Source organism: Benincasa hispida, chromosome 9 (genome assembly GCF_009727055.1).
Source record: "Benincasa hispida cultivar B227 chromosome 9, ASM972705v1, whole genome shotgun sequence".
In the NCBI taxonomy this organism is placed as follows: Eukaryota; Viridiplantae; Streptophyta; class Magnoliopsida; order Cucurbitales; family Cucurbitaceae; genus Benincasa; species Benincasa hispida.
In genome coordinates this window covers 25536180-25551901 of record NC_052357.1, presented here as the reverse complement: position 1 = coordinate 25551901, position 15722 = coordinate 25536180, and the positions used below count along the sequence as shown (strand labels likewise).

Genomic DNA, 15722 nt, shown 5'->3' with positions numbered 1-15722 from the left:
CGTCTTTGCTCAATGGATACAAAACACCCATGCTTTAGCACCTAGTATAACGGCCCCCAGTGCAACAACAGGCACCAGTTTGACTTGGGGGGGTGGTGATTTAGTGGCAGTGGGCGGCAAAGTTGCATTATTACCTATTCCGTTAGGAACCACATATTTTTTGGTACATCATATTCATTTATTTACGATTCATGTAACGGTATTGATACTCCTAAAAGGTGTTCTATTTTCTCGTAGCTCGCGTTTGATACCAGATAAAGCAAATCTTGGTTTTCGTTTCCCTTGTGATGGACCCGAAAGAGGGGATACATGTCAAGTATCCACTTGGGATCATGTCTTCTTAGGGCTATTTTGGATGTACAATTCAATTTCGGTAGTAATATTCCATTTCAGTTGGAAAATGCAGTCAGATGTTGATAATGTTCAAGTGCTTTCTGGGTCGTCTCAGACCTTGCGATGGGGCTTTAGCCCCCAAAAATATTGATACTTTTTACATCCAAAGGATTTACTTGTTACTAATATAGTCTAGCCTATGTTCTTCTTTAGATCCCTTGTTTCACTCCGATAGTATCATAAATCGAGTCAATGCAGAGGAAATGAATGCATTTTCATACTATTAAGTAAGTGAAATAGATAAAACATAATCTGTATTATGCCATATATATCACCTATTCTACTGGATCTTATGGAGCCTGGTCATGCACGACATGGTCAAGTCTGATCATAGAAAAGATTCTCTTCAAGCGAACCAGCCTACCCTCTGTATGGAGCTTTCGCGGTGGTTGGAATAAAGACACATTTGGTTATGAATCCCAATGTGGCAGATAAAAACACATATATCTACACGGCCCAATCAATAGTTCAAGTCACACACTCCCATAATCCATTTTCTCTTCGAAGAATTCCCTTCAACTATTATTGAAAAATAACGAATCAAATTTCGTGGAGTTGAAGGGAAATATCCAAATACATGTCTTATTTTTCAATAATCCATATTTGCAGCAATGAAATACTCTTCTTCCTCCCCCGAGTAATCATAAATAACTAATTACAAATCTATGATTTCTATTCTCTATAAAGGACCAGAAATGCCTTGCTTACGTATCATTGGGAAGTGCATTAACATAAATACGGCAGTAAGAAGAGGTAATACAAAAGTGTGTAAACTATAAAAACGAGTCAAGGTAGATTGTCCCACACTAGCACTTCCGCGTAATAACTCTACCAAAGGCGACCCTATTACTGGAATAGCTTCCAGTACACCTGTTACAATTTTGACTGCCCAATAACCAATTTGGTCCCGAGGTAAGGAATAACCAGTTACACCAAAGGATGCGGTCAATACAGTTAGAACCACACCTGTAACCCAAGTCAGTTCACGAGGTTTTTTAAATCCACCAGTAAGATACACGCGAAATACGTGCAGGATCATCATAAGACCATCATACTTGTCGACCATCTATGAATTGATCGGATTAACCAACCAAAGTTAGCTTCCATCATTATATATTGAACAGAAGCAAAAGCCTCAATAACGGTCGGACGGTAGTAAAAAGTCCCAACGTCTATTACCGGCCAAGGGACCCATACTTCAGCCTCCCTTTGCTGGTATATGGCCTAGGAGACCCATACTTCGGCCTCTTATTCAGAACTACCTACGTGCACGTGGAGTTTTCTAAGTACCGTCAAGACCTTAGATATATTTACTCAGATACCTTCTTTACCTTTAGTATCCGGCTCACTTAAGCTATCAAGTTCTCAAAGTGCATTAAAAAGAATAGTTTTCAAATATAGCATAGAAATCTCTTTAGGATACCTTCCCTACCTTCAGTATCCTTTTTCATTGTATTTAGGAATACCAACGCATATACTTTGACAACCTTAGGTATTTAAAACATAGTACATCAAGCTTCATTCAACCTTAGCTATAATCCTAATGCATGCTTCATACTTTGTAAAATAAGTTGGCTTAAATCATGTTGAACTAGCTTGTAAAAACCATTAGCATGCGTTAGACATGGAAAACATACTTGGAAAACTAATACATTAGTAAACATCATGCGTTGGTCATGCTTTCAATCATAGAAATAAGTTGCTTGCAATCACATAAAACATAGCATGAGAATAACTTTGCAAAGCATAAACTTTATCGTTTGAAAACATTAGTCACTCACAGCTTGTCGGGACTCTTAAACGGTTTATATGCCTCTCCTAGCTCTTCTTGGCCTAAAAAGACATAAACCCTGATTAAATTCCTTAGAATTCTCAGCAAAATGTTTCAGGTAGCTCACTTACTAATGAAACTTTCACCAACAAAATAGCATTACTAGTAAGATGATCATCATGAGCGAGATCATCCTTATTAGTGAGACTTACCACTTCCAGCAAGATTTGTAACTTTCCAGCGAGATTGTGACTTTTCCAGTGAGATTTGTGACTTTTAGCGAGATTTGTAACTTTCCTGCGAGATTTGCATCCTTAGCAAGATCCTTCTCTTCCTTTACTCACTCTCGCTCTCGCTCATTTTCTTATCTCTCACTCGCTTTCGCTCACTATGGTGAGCTGCCTGCTTAATCTTCCCAAGCAGCTGCCTGCTTACGCATCGATTCCCTGTTCCAACTTCAAAAATTCATAACTCAAAATCCAGGACTCTTTTTAAGAAATTTTCTTCTACAAACTTATTTCTTATTTTAAAATATCGGCCCCAAATTCCTTGTAATTTGGCTTGGAGCTTCCAATATTCACTTCGTGCTCTGATTAATCCGAGAATCTGCCCTTTCTGCAAATTCTTCACTTTTTGCTATTCTCCGTGTGAGATATTTCTCCGAAAAAACAACCTAAAAAACTAGATTCTCCCAGCTTTCGAATGGCACCAATCTCATTTAATTTGCTGGATGAGGTGGCAGTTTAACTCTTCAACGTCTATCGTCTAGTATTCAACGTCTATCGTCTAGCATTCAACGTCTATTGTCTAGCACATATTGTGCAGCTCATTGTCTAGCGTTGATGCTGATCGTGCAATGCCAACGCCCCATCGCTTAATGNCTAGCATTCAACGTCTATTGTCTAGCACATATTGTGCAGCTCATTGTCTAGCGTTGATGCTGATCGTGCAATGCCAACGCCCCATCGCTTAATGCTATTGTCCAACGTATAGCGCTATCGTTTAGCGAGATCCTTTGTATCGTCTAGCGCCCAACGCCTATCTTCTAGCTCAATTGTTTAGCAAACAATCTCGCGCATAACCTATCGCTTAGCTATTGAGAGCATCATTTACCTCTGCACAATTACTACCAATCACCCAGCGCCCGCCTACACGATCGCCTACCCCATCGTGTAGTGTCGTTCACTTACTAGACAACCGCATACCCAATCGTATAGTGCCGCTCATCTGCTACACGATCGTCCAACGCCTTTGCTCACACACACTTGAGGCTGCCGCAAGCCTTATCAACGCATCATGCCTTTCAACCCATGCATTCATCCTTAGTACCAACACATAGTTTACCCTTGCCTTCAACACTTATCCTCTACAAGCCTTGGTTGCTACACATGCAACTCCATGCGTCCACACTTCTCCATCAATGCATGCCTACACTTTGCTTCCATACTTAGCTAATTTTCACTTGTTATATTATCTAAAACTCACCCTTGACTAAGTATTTCTAATACTTAGAATTTTCTTCCTCCATCTACTTACATTCTTTACCCCCTTTCATAATTTTACTTAATATGCTTGTTACTCACTTATGTAGGAAAAATGGAGTACGGGGTTTACAAGTCGACCGTCAAGTGATGTTGAAAGATTCATTTATGTGGGTGGTGGCAAAATAGTTCCAATTAAAGTTATTGGGAATTTTAGATTATGTTTAAAAAGTTGTTATTTGAATTTGAATGAGACTTTTGTTGTATCGTAATTTAGACAAAATTTAGTTTCTATTTCCAGTTTGAACAAATTTGATTTTTCTTATTCTTTTGGAAATAATAAAGTTAGTCTATTTCAAGATTCGAAGCTTATTGGTACCGGTTCTTTAATTAATAATCTATATATGCTTGATTCTTTTGCTTCATTTAACAAGATCATGTTATCTAATTTATGTGGTACAAACCGTAAATTAAATGATAATTCCGCTATGTTATGGAACAAGCGTTTAGGTCATATCTCTAAATAGAGAATTTAGAAACTTGTGTCAGATAAAATTCTTGATTCCTTTGATTTAAGTAGCTTTGTGTGGAATGTGTTAAGGGAAAATAGACAAACATAAGAAAATTAGGTGTCAACAGATGCTCAGACGTCTTAGAACTATACATACAGACATTTGTGTCATGGGTATTTAATGCCCTAGTTTATTGTATTTATACTTTTGTTTTTATTCTTTCATTGTACTCAACATTGTATATATTTATCTAGTAGAGTTTTACTCCAAGTGGAAGTATTGTTGGGTTGTATGTCCTAAAACTCGCAGTTTGTAAAGTTAAATGTATTCTATTATCAATAAAAATGTTATTCAACATTACTTCAATAAAGTTGTAATTGAATCTATAAATTGCACTTACAAAGTCTAAATCCAATAAACTAAGATCCATGACTATTATATGAATACTTGAACTTTATTTGAAAATATAAAGATGGATCAAGTTTGAGTAAATAACCAAAACGGTCTATAGTATACAAATAAGGTTGGGTACCTTATTCTGGTAACACCATCAGATGCGACCCACTCTGTAGTTGTTACAATTTGTTGTAAAGTTACTACAAATGAAGTGATCCTGATTCATTCATGTATTGACATGAGGAATGGGGGCGTCATATGCAATGAGTTTACGTAAGATCGAACCAAGAAATAAGTTACTTTTACTTTATAATGTTGTTTATTGTTTAAGACTGACTATTTCGCTTAGATGACCTAGGTAACTCAAACTTAATCCCGAGCTAACTATGAACTCTTGTTTATTTGAGATTATCTTTAGATTTGCATAGATGAGGGTTGGCTCAACATCGCGGGCTCAATAAGCCTCCCATTTCAGGGGTAAGCCTAGGTAGATAGCTGGGGACATTGGAGCGAGAAGAAATTCACAGCTACCCAATTTAGGGATAGGAGAAAGGTTGTTCTCTTAAGTACTGAATTCAGGTCTTAAACAAAGGTCCTCACCTTCTCATTGGCCGAGAGGGATCTGATTTAGTGATTGGATCACAAACCAATTGTTCATTAGAGGATCAGTGGAACTTAAGGAGCAAGATGTAATATCGAGGGTAAAATAACATATTGACCCAGTCATTATTACAAAAAACCTTTGAATGACCGACTTATTTATTATGTTTAAATCAAGTGGACACAAATATATCTATAGTGAGGAGAGTGCAACTATCAAGCTATAGTGGTGTGACTTGATAGTTAATGAATATTGATTAAATTGGTCTAAAGAGTTTTAGCCAATTAATCTTAAATCGTTGGAGCTCATGACCTATAGGTTCATAAGGTCCCTCTACTAGCTCATAAAACATGAACATCTTGAATTAATGAATTGAGTGAATTTAGAATGATATCAATTTGAATTGTATAAATTGTATTTCAATTTGAAAATGCTTAGATTGAAATTAGGGTTTGAATTTAAATAAGTTCAAATTCAAAAATTAGGGTTTGCATAATTATATTTGATATAATTATTTAACATTTAATTCATCGAAATTAAAAGAAATTGGAGAGTTAATAATATTTAAATATTGATTTAAATATTAATGACATGAATAGGATTCATGTTTAGAATTAGGTGTGTGATTAATTTAATATTTGATATTAAATTATTATTTAATTAATTAAAAATCAATTTTTTTTCCAATTTCAATTTAATTTGAGAACTGGTTTTTGAAAATTTTGGATTTAATTAATTGTGAATTAATTTAATTAAATTTTAATTAATTTTATAATTAATTAAAGTTAATTTAAATGGAAATTCAATTTTAATGGGATCTTTCCACATTTAGAGAAATAGCAGTTGTTCCTTCTCTATACACACACCTTTCCCACTTAAATCGTGCAATTGAAGCTGGCATAATCTTTGTTTAGTGGTGCTTGCATGAAAAAAGCCGATAGTGTTACCAGAATAAGGTATCCAACCTTATTCATGTACTATAGATCGTTTTGGCTATTTACTCGAACTTGATTCATCTTTATGTCTCCACATAATGTTCAAGTATTCATATAATAGCTATGGATCTAAGTTTATTGGAATTAGACTTTATAAGTGTAGTTTATAGATTCAATAACAACTTTATTGAAGTAATGTTGAATAACATCTTTATTGATAATAGAATTGTTTAACTTTACAAACTGCGAGTTTTAGGACATACAACCCAACAATACTCTCACTTGGACTAAAACTCCAATGGATAAATTTATAGAATGTTGAGTATAATGAGAGAATAAAAACAAAAGTAAAAATACAAGAAACTAGGGCATCAAATACCCATGATTTCTCCCACTTGCCCTAGTTATAAGTATCTCGTAGAACTAGATCTACTAGGTGACCCTCAAATACTTTAGCCGAGAGGCCCTTCGTAAAAGGATCAACTAAGTTGTCTTGTAAGGCTATTTGCATGACGATCACGTTTCCTCTGTGTACAATCTTCATGATGAGATGGTACTTCTGCTCGATGTGCTTTTCATGTCTATGGCTTCTAGGTTCCTCTAGTTTTGCAACTGCTCCACTGTTATCACAATATAAAGTGACCGGCAGGTGTATATTTGGAACTACTTCCAAGTCGGTCAGGAATTTTCTAAGCCATACTGCTTCTTTTGCTACTTCACTTGCAACTACATACTCAGCTTCCATTGTGGAGTCGGCAACACAATTTTTCTTGATACTCTTCCACATTACTGCTCCTCCATTAAGAGTGAATACTGACCCTAAAGTTGATTTCCTCGAATCTATATCGGTCTAGAAGTCAGAATCAGTGTATCTAGTAAGAATCAGATCCTCGGTACCATACACGAGCATATAATTCCTTGTTCTTCGAAGATATTTGAGGATGTTTTTAACGGCAGTCCAATGAACATATCCTGGGCTGGACTGAAATCTGTTGACTATTCAAACTACATAGCATATGTCGGGACGAGTACACAACATGACATACATTAAACTCCCTACTGCTGATGCATATGAGATTCTTTCATTACCTCAACCTCTTGAGGTGTCTTAGAACTTTGTTCCTTAGATAGTTGAATTCCATGTCTGAAAGGTGACGTTCATTTCTTGAAATTTTACATTTTATATTTAGAAAATATCTTGTCTATATAAGATGCCCAAGATAATGTTAAAGTTCTGTTCTTTCGATTCCGAACTATTTGGATCCCAAGAACATATTACGCTTCACCCAAATATTTCATTTGGAATTATGTAGCAAGCCATCTCTTGACGTCAGCCAAAAAGTCTACGTCATTTTCTATGAGTAGAATATCATCAACATACAACACCAGAAAAACGATAGTTTTGTTAACGATTTTCTTGTAAACACAAGGTTCGTCAACATTTTGTTCAAATCCATAAGATTTGATCGCAGTGTCAAATCTCATATTCCAAGATCGAGACACTTGTTTCAACCCATAAATGGATCGATTAAGCTTGCAAACCTTTTGCTCTTGACCTTGTTCTATAAACCTTTCTGGTTAAGACATGTAGATACTTTCTTTAAGATAGCCATTTAGAAAGGTTGTCTTGACATCCATTTGCCATATTTCATAATCATAAAATGCAACTATGGATAACAGTATTCTAATTGACTTTATCATGGCAACCGGAGAGAAGGTTTCTTCATAGTCCACCCCCTTTCTTTGGGTAAACCCTTTTGCCACAAGCCTAGTTTTGTAGGTCTATACCTTTCCAACTTGGTATCGTTTTCTCTTGTAGATCCACTTACAACCGCTGGGTCTTATTATTGGGATTAGTGTCCTAATTCTCCCAGAGTCTCGTTGTTTGTAATATACACATTGTTATGAATAAAATAAAAGTTATTTCATTCTAGCATTTACGCATATCCAATAAACAAAGCTCCATGGTTATTGTATGTAAACTTAAGCATGTATATGAGATATACAAGTGGATTATGCCTTAAATGATAACCTAAATAGGTCTGTAGTATAAGAATTAAGGTGGGATACCTGATCCTGGTGACACTACAGATACGACCCGCTTTATAGAGGTTTGCAAGTGTTGTGAACTACTATAGATAGTAGATCCTGACCATTCATGTGGAGACATGCGAGTGGGGGTGTCCTATACAAAGAGTTTGTATAATATCAGACCACGAGATGATTTATCTCTGTATATAACATCGTTGATACTGGAGACTTACATCTCACCTAAATGACCATAGGTGACATGACCTCAATCCTGAGTGTTTTGGGAACTTCTACCTTTGAGGGTGGTCCTTTGATTAGTATGGGTGAGAGTGGTCAGATTACCAACTCAACATGCCTACCTTTTTGGGGACTTGACTGATTTAGGAGCTAGGAACTCAGTTACATAAGATGGAATTCACTCATGAAGCAACTCTTATTCAAGAGTACCTACGAGTGGAAGCGGATCTTTCCAATTCATTGTGACAGAATTGTCGCATATATATTCAAAACATACTAATATGTATTCATCATGCTAAAGAGATCAAGAAATCATACCAGATGAGGATTTCTCTTTCACAACAAGTCTGAACCCCAACCGTCTACCTCGAACAATCACCACTCGGATAAAAGGAAACGGAGAAGACAACACCACTAGGAGCCCTCAATATTCTTGGAGTGAGACTCCAAAGTGTGGGCTTTGTTCGGATTTGGTAGAGGAAAAGAGGAAGAGAGATCATACACAACAATCAAGCAAGTGGGAGATGCAGTCGTCTATCGCATAGACAAGATGTTTAATCGTTTAGGTGAAGTATACAATCGTGTAGGAAAAGTAAGTGATCATCTAAATGATCTTGTAGGAAAAGGTCAGCGATTGTATAAGCGATCGTGTAGGAAAAGGGTGAGCGATCGTTCGAACGATCGTGTAGGAAAAACTAAGCGATCATCTATACGATCGTTTAGTAAATACCGGGAGTTAAACGATCGCTTAGGAAAAAGGTAAACGATCGTTTAGATAATAGCGCACGATGGTGTAATCGGTAAGCGATCGTTTAGCAATATTGTATATGTAAGCGATTGTGAAGTCACTATCGTATAGGCACTTTTTTTAAATGATGACACTATCTTTTCACAATGTTCGCGCACTCCGAGATCAACACACCGTCTGCTATTTATAATGCACTCATCCATTATTTAAAACAGAAAAGGCGCCTTCCCATTTCCTTTATAACCGTCCAATGAATGTGATCTTATCATATTCATAACATATAATTAATATCATATATTAATTATAATATTTTTCTCTACTAGATATAAATCATATTTATATCCATTTTTATCCAAATTAATGTATCTCATACATAAAGTTAATTACATCATATTTAATTAACTCGTTCAATTATATCATATATAATCAAACTCTCTCTTGTCAATTTGAATATTTCAAACTGACCTAAAAACTGATTCTCAACTTATATCCAAGCTACCAAGGGGACCTTATGGACCTATGGCTTGAAGCTCCGACGGTACGTGAAAAGCTGACTAAACTCTTTAGTCATGATATCCACAATCTGTTAACTGTCAGGCATTCTATAAAGACCGACATTTGAACTCTTCTTGCTATAGATATATTTCTTTGTCCATTGGATATAACCAATCATTAGTATGATGACCCTTCATAGATGCTCGTAATTACAGCAGGCCAATTTACCGGTTTGCCCCTGTAATTACATCTTCCTCCTTAAGTACCATTGATCTCTCTAATGAATAATACAACATAGTCTTACTATGTGTGAACACCTCTTGAGCCATGAGAAAGTGCGTGGCGCCATATCATTCAAGCCCCGGAATCAGCCCTTAAGGGAGCTATCTATCTACTTACCCCTGCCTCGGGGAAGGAGTGAATTCCATCTTGTGAAGCTAAGTTCCCAACTCCTAAATGAGACGAATCCCCAAAATGGTAGGTTTAAGTCGGCGTTCTGGCCATTCGCACCCATGCAAATCAAAGGACTGCCCTCAATGGCAGGAATTCCCAACTCACTCAGGATTGAGGTCATGTTACCTATGGTCGTCCTAGTGAAGTGAAGTCTCAGTCATGAACGATGTTATATAATGAGACGTTAACACTTCGTGATCAGGTCTTATACAAACTCTTTGTATAGGACGCCCTCACTTGCATGTCCCCTACACGAATGATCAGGATCAGACGATCTATGACAAGTCACAACACTTGTGACCACTCTACAAAGCGGGCCGCATATGTAGTGTTGCCAGGATAAGGTTTCCCTTCTATATCCATATACTACAGACTAGTTTTGTTATCACTTAAGACATGATCCACTTGTATGTCATTACATACATACTTAAGTTACATAAAGACAACCAGGGATATTAAGTTTATTGGTTTGTGGTAAAATGAAAAACATCTAAATGTGAAAAGTCAACTAGTGAAGTAAATATCATTTATATTATACATCACAAGTGTTCGTACAAAGTTGTTTACAAACTACTGAACACGAGACTTTAGGGCACAAACCCCAATAACTCCTTCCCCAAAACAGGGGCAAGTATATAGATTGCTCCCTTAAGGGCTGATTTCGGGTCTTGAACATAGTGGTCACAACTTCTCTTTGGAAGAAATGACTCAATCATAGTAAGACTATGACTTATGTTCATTAGAGGGATCAGTGGTACTTAAGGAGTTAGATGTAACTACAGGGGCATAACGGTTATTGGCTGAGTTGTACTTACGAGGAGTCTGTGAAGGGTGATCGCACTGTTGATTGGTTAAGATGGACACATAATATATCTGTAGTAAGGAGAATTCAACTATTGGTCTTTAGTGGAGTGCCTGGCAGTTAACGGATGGTGGATCCCATGACTAAAGAGTTTAGTCAGTTATTCATGTATCGTTAGAGTTTCGAGCTACAGGTCCATAAGGTTCCCTTGGTAACTCAATGGATTCCAGTTGAGGATCAATTCTTGGTGTTAATTTGAAATGTTCAAATTGACAAAAGGTAATTCGATTATATATGATATGATCGGTATGATGTATGGGATACATCTAGTGGAGGGTTAATGTAAATGAGATTTACATTAAGTACCATGGAATAAAAAAAAGCTATGGTTTATATGTTTCATGAGATGAAATATTAAAACTATAGGTTATAAATATAATATGGTAAGTTGGTTATCATTTATATTTATAATAATATTAATTATTGGATAATTATCTCTTTTTCTCTAATAACCAATTGAGTGGGAGGTAATTGGTGATTTCATGATAACCATGAGATAAAAAGAAAAATGTTTTCCTAAATTAGTAGTTGTTGAATTGAGAATTTTTTTTTTCTTAGAAATTACTCACGGAAAGGTTGTCAAGTAAATAAGATTTACTAAATGATAGCTTGGAGAGACTAGACGATCATGGAAAGTTTCCATGCAATAGACTCTAAGCTGGCCAATAAGCTAAACGATCGTATAGCTTTTGCTAGACGATCGCATAGCTTTTGTTAAACGATTGGGCATCGTTCTATACGATATACTTTGATATCTCCCACTTGCTCAATCGTTTACATGATTTTTCTCCTCCGGTCTTTGCCTCTAACCAAATACATACAAAGCCCACACTCTGGATTCTCACACTGAGAATACCAATGTAACCTGTTGGTGGTGTCATACTCAACTCGACACTAGTCGAGGTTCTGTGGAGGTTGTTTGTTGCGTTCGGTTTGTTCATGATCCAGGTGATCGTTGTGTTCGAGATTGTTGTGGATCGTGCAGTGTAGCGGTCGAAGTGTTCGAGCGTTCGTGGTTGCCGTCTTGCTTTGAATGAGCGTTCATGATCGAAGGATCTTGAAGATGAGTCTTCAAAGGTATGGTTAATTATATCCCTTGATCGTGTAGTAAAGCATGTTGTAATTTCTGTTTTGCACATAGCCTGTTGTTTCCATTTGTGATAGTAATTGTGTATGTTCATATATGAATGAAATCTGGAACGATCCTTCCGCTGCTGATGGAAATCCTCATGTCTGATTTGCTTCACTTACCCCTTCTGGTTGATCTATAAGATCCCAGACTGAATTGAAGTACATAGACTCCATTTCAAGGTCCATGGCTTTAATCCACCGTTCTTCATCCACATCTTCCATTGCTTGTTTGAAAGATAATGGATCCTCTAAGCCATCATCAGGTATGATGACTCAATTTTAATTAGACCCACATACCGGTCAGGCTGTTGCACAACCCTCCCACTATGTCGAGGCGCTCTCAACTCTTGAGAAGAATGTGGAGTACCAGTTTCATCAACAACTCTTGTTGATACATTTGTCGTTTCTCTGGCCATTTCATCTATTACTAGCCGACTGCGAGGTTGATGATTTTTTATGTGGTTTTCCACTAGGAAAGTTGAATTTGTCGATACAGATACTTTATCTTCTTGAAGATCATAAAAATAACCACCTTTTGTTTCTTTAGGGTAACCTATAAATAGGCGTACTTTTGAACAATGTTCCAATTTCTTAGAATTTTGCACCAACATGTGTACTGGGCATCCCCAAATTCTAAAGTGATGTAAACTACCTTTACGTCCTCTCCAGAGTTTGTAAGGTATTTCAGAAACACTTTTTGAGGTCACCATGTTCAAAATATATATTGCAGTCTGAATTACATAACCCCAAAAGGAATTTGGTAACTGAGCATAACTCATCATGGAATGAACCATGTCTAACAAGGTTTTGCTTCTTCTTTCTGTCACACCATTTTTTTGAGGTGTGCTAGGTGCTGTGAGTTGAGACTGAATTCCACGTTCTATCAAATAGTCCTGGAATTTTAAGTCCATATACTTACCACCTTGATCTGATCGAAGTGTTTTAAGCTTTTTACCTAATTGGTTCTCAATCTCAGCCTTATATTCTCTGAACTTTTTAAGTGTTTCAAACTTAAGATGCATTAGGTAAATATACCCATTTCTAGAATAGACATCAACGAAACCGATGAAATATTCATACCCTCCTCTAGCTTTAACATTCATCGAACCACAGAGGTCTGAACACTAGAAGAACTTCGGGCATTAATTTTGGTTTTAAACCAACATTAAAGGGCTTTAATGTCTGTTGACAACCGACATTAAAGATTCTTTGCAAAATTTTTGTGTCTAAAAATCGACATTAAAGGGCTTCAATAACACAACCTTCAATTTCGGTTGCAACCGACATTAAAGGTCTTTAGTGAAATTTCCAACCGACATTAAAGCCTGTTTTTTTTTTTATATTCTTAACCGACATTGAAGCTTGAATCTGTCTGTTTTTTTAAAATTCTGTTGCCGAATCCATTTTTTGGTCAAAAAGTATAACATGACACATATTATTTATGTATGGATTGCAAATCTATTACATTTAATCCACAAATTCTACTATAAAATTATAATTTAAAAGACCGTACAATAATTTAGCCCTTAAAAACACAAATTAAAACCAATACAAACATTATGAGTTTACTATCCCTCTCCACTTGGTAAGTATGGATCCCTTCATATTTCTTCTTGAACAGACCTCTCCAGCTTCAGCAGTGTCTGGTTGTAGGTATCTTTGTTTGAACACTATTGTTCAAAGGATCACAAAAAAAAAAAGTTTAAGACAAAGGATTGAAAGTGAAAAAGTGATTAAATTTCATATTCAACTAACCGTGTTTATTGGGAATGTCTATAAATGGTACATTCAAGGAAAAAATCTTTACTAGAGTTCCCCAAGAAAAAGCATAAAGAGGTTGCGATACCAAATCTTTACTCCTTTGTTCTACCTGCAAAACAAGAAAACTCAATAGTTGAATAAATGAGAGAATCTTCTTTTTAAAATTGTGAGTCATCAACTAAAACTTATTAAAACTGTGAGTCAAACATTCTTTTAGTGTATTTAATTAGCATAATTCACATGTTCTCAAGCCAATCAATCGTTTAGTTTCTGCATCTATCGCTTAGCTCCAGCGGCCCATCGTGTAGCTCAGTCGTTTAGTAAACGATCTTGTGCTCGTTTAGCTACCACGCCCGTCGTTTACCTCCAACGTTTAGCGTTGACGCCTTATCATCTAATGCATTCGCCTATCGCTTAGCATTCCGTCTATCGTGTAGTGCGTCCGCTCATCGTATAACATAGCACAACTATCGTCTAGCGCTCATGCCCATTGCGTAGCACCATCGTGTTGTTTATCGCTTAGTGCCCGCGCATCTGTTATACGATTGTCCAGTGCCTACCTACATGATCGTCCAGCACCCGTTTATCTACTATATGATCGTCCAGCACCCGCCTACACGATCGACAATCGTCCAGTGCCCGCGCATATCTATACGATCGTCTAGTGCATCCCTTAGCTTCGTGCATCTGCTATACGATTGTCTACCTTATCGTTTAGCTCCTTGCATTGCTACACGATCGTCTACCTTATCGTGTAGCACTACCCATTTTCTACACGATTGTCTACCCAGCGCCTTGCGTTCAACATTTCGCTTTCACTGCTCTTGCTCACGCATACCCAACGCAGGAGCAACTCTTGACAACATAAGAATAAAAATTGTTGTGAGTTTAAGAGAGGAAAGAGAAGAAGAGCATACTGATCTGGATGAACGACGAACGACGAACTTCATATCTATNTGCATTGCTACACGATCGTCTACCTTATCGTGTAGCACTACCCATTTTCTACACGATTGTCTACCCAGCGCCTTGCGTTCAACATTTCACTTTCACTGCTCTTGCTCACGCATATCCAACGCAGGAGTAACTCTTGGCAACGCCTCTTCCCAATACTATGTATCATATACAACAAAACCATTAATTAAATCGAATTTCAAAGGCCATAGATACATAAAAAGTAGGGCCAAATCTAGGAGTAGAGACATATTGAAGTGAAACCGCAGCTGGCTTTCATTGAGACATTTACACAAACAGTTGAGAGGTGTAACATAAGAATAAAAATTGTTGTGAGTTTAAGAGAGGAAAGAGAAGAAGAGCATACTGATCTGGATGAACGACGAACGACGAACTTCATATCTATAGATCTAGACTTCAGATCGAACGATGAACGACGGCACACAAATCAGTGTGTCTACTTATCGTCTAGTATAGCACAACTATCGTCTAGCGCTCATGCCTATCGCATAGCGCCATCGTGTAGTCTATCGCTTAGCGCCCGTGCATCTGCTATACGATTGTCCAGCACCCATCTACATGATCGACGATCGTCCAGTGCCCTTGCATCTGCTATACGATCGTCCAGTGCCCACGCATATCTACACAATCGTCTAACGTTGAGAGGAAAGTTGAGAGGCGTAACATTGAGACATTTACACAAACAGTTGAGAGGCGTAAGATAAGAAAAAAAATTGTTGTGAGTTTAAGAGAGGAAAGAGAAGAAGAGTATACTGATCTGGATGAACGACGAACGTCGAATGGCGACACATAGATCCAAACGACTTCAGATCTAGACTTCAGATCCGGGCGACTAGGTGCAGTGGTGCAGGTTGCACGACGAACAGACCTGTACGGAAGCCAGATCTACACCACGACAAACCTGCACGGGTTGCACGGCGATGCAGGTTACGCTACCCAT

General features: G+C 37.2%; 1 protein-coding gene across 1 annotated transcript; it reads right to left on the bottom strand.

Moving 5' to 3' along the window:
* Positions 1 to 872: 872 nt before the first annotated feature.
* On the bottom strand, positions 873 to 15722 carry LOC120084635 (cytochrome b6-like). The gene is given in 3 exon segments (XM_039040445.1): positions 873 to 1440; positions 1443 to 1605; positions 15651 to 15722. Coding segments are annotated over 3 exon segments (603 nt in total). The 3' UTR covers positions 873 to 1072.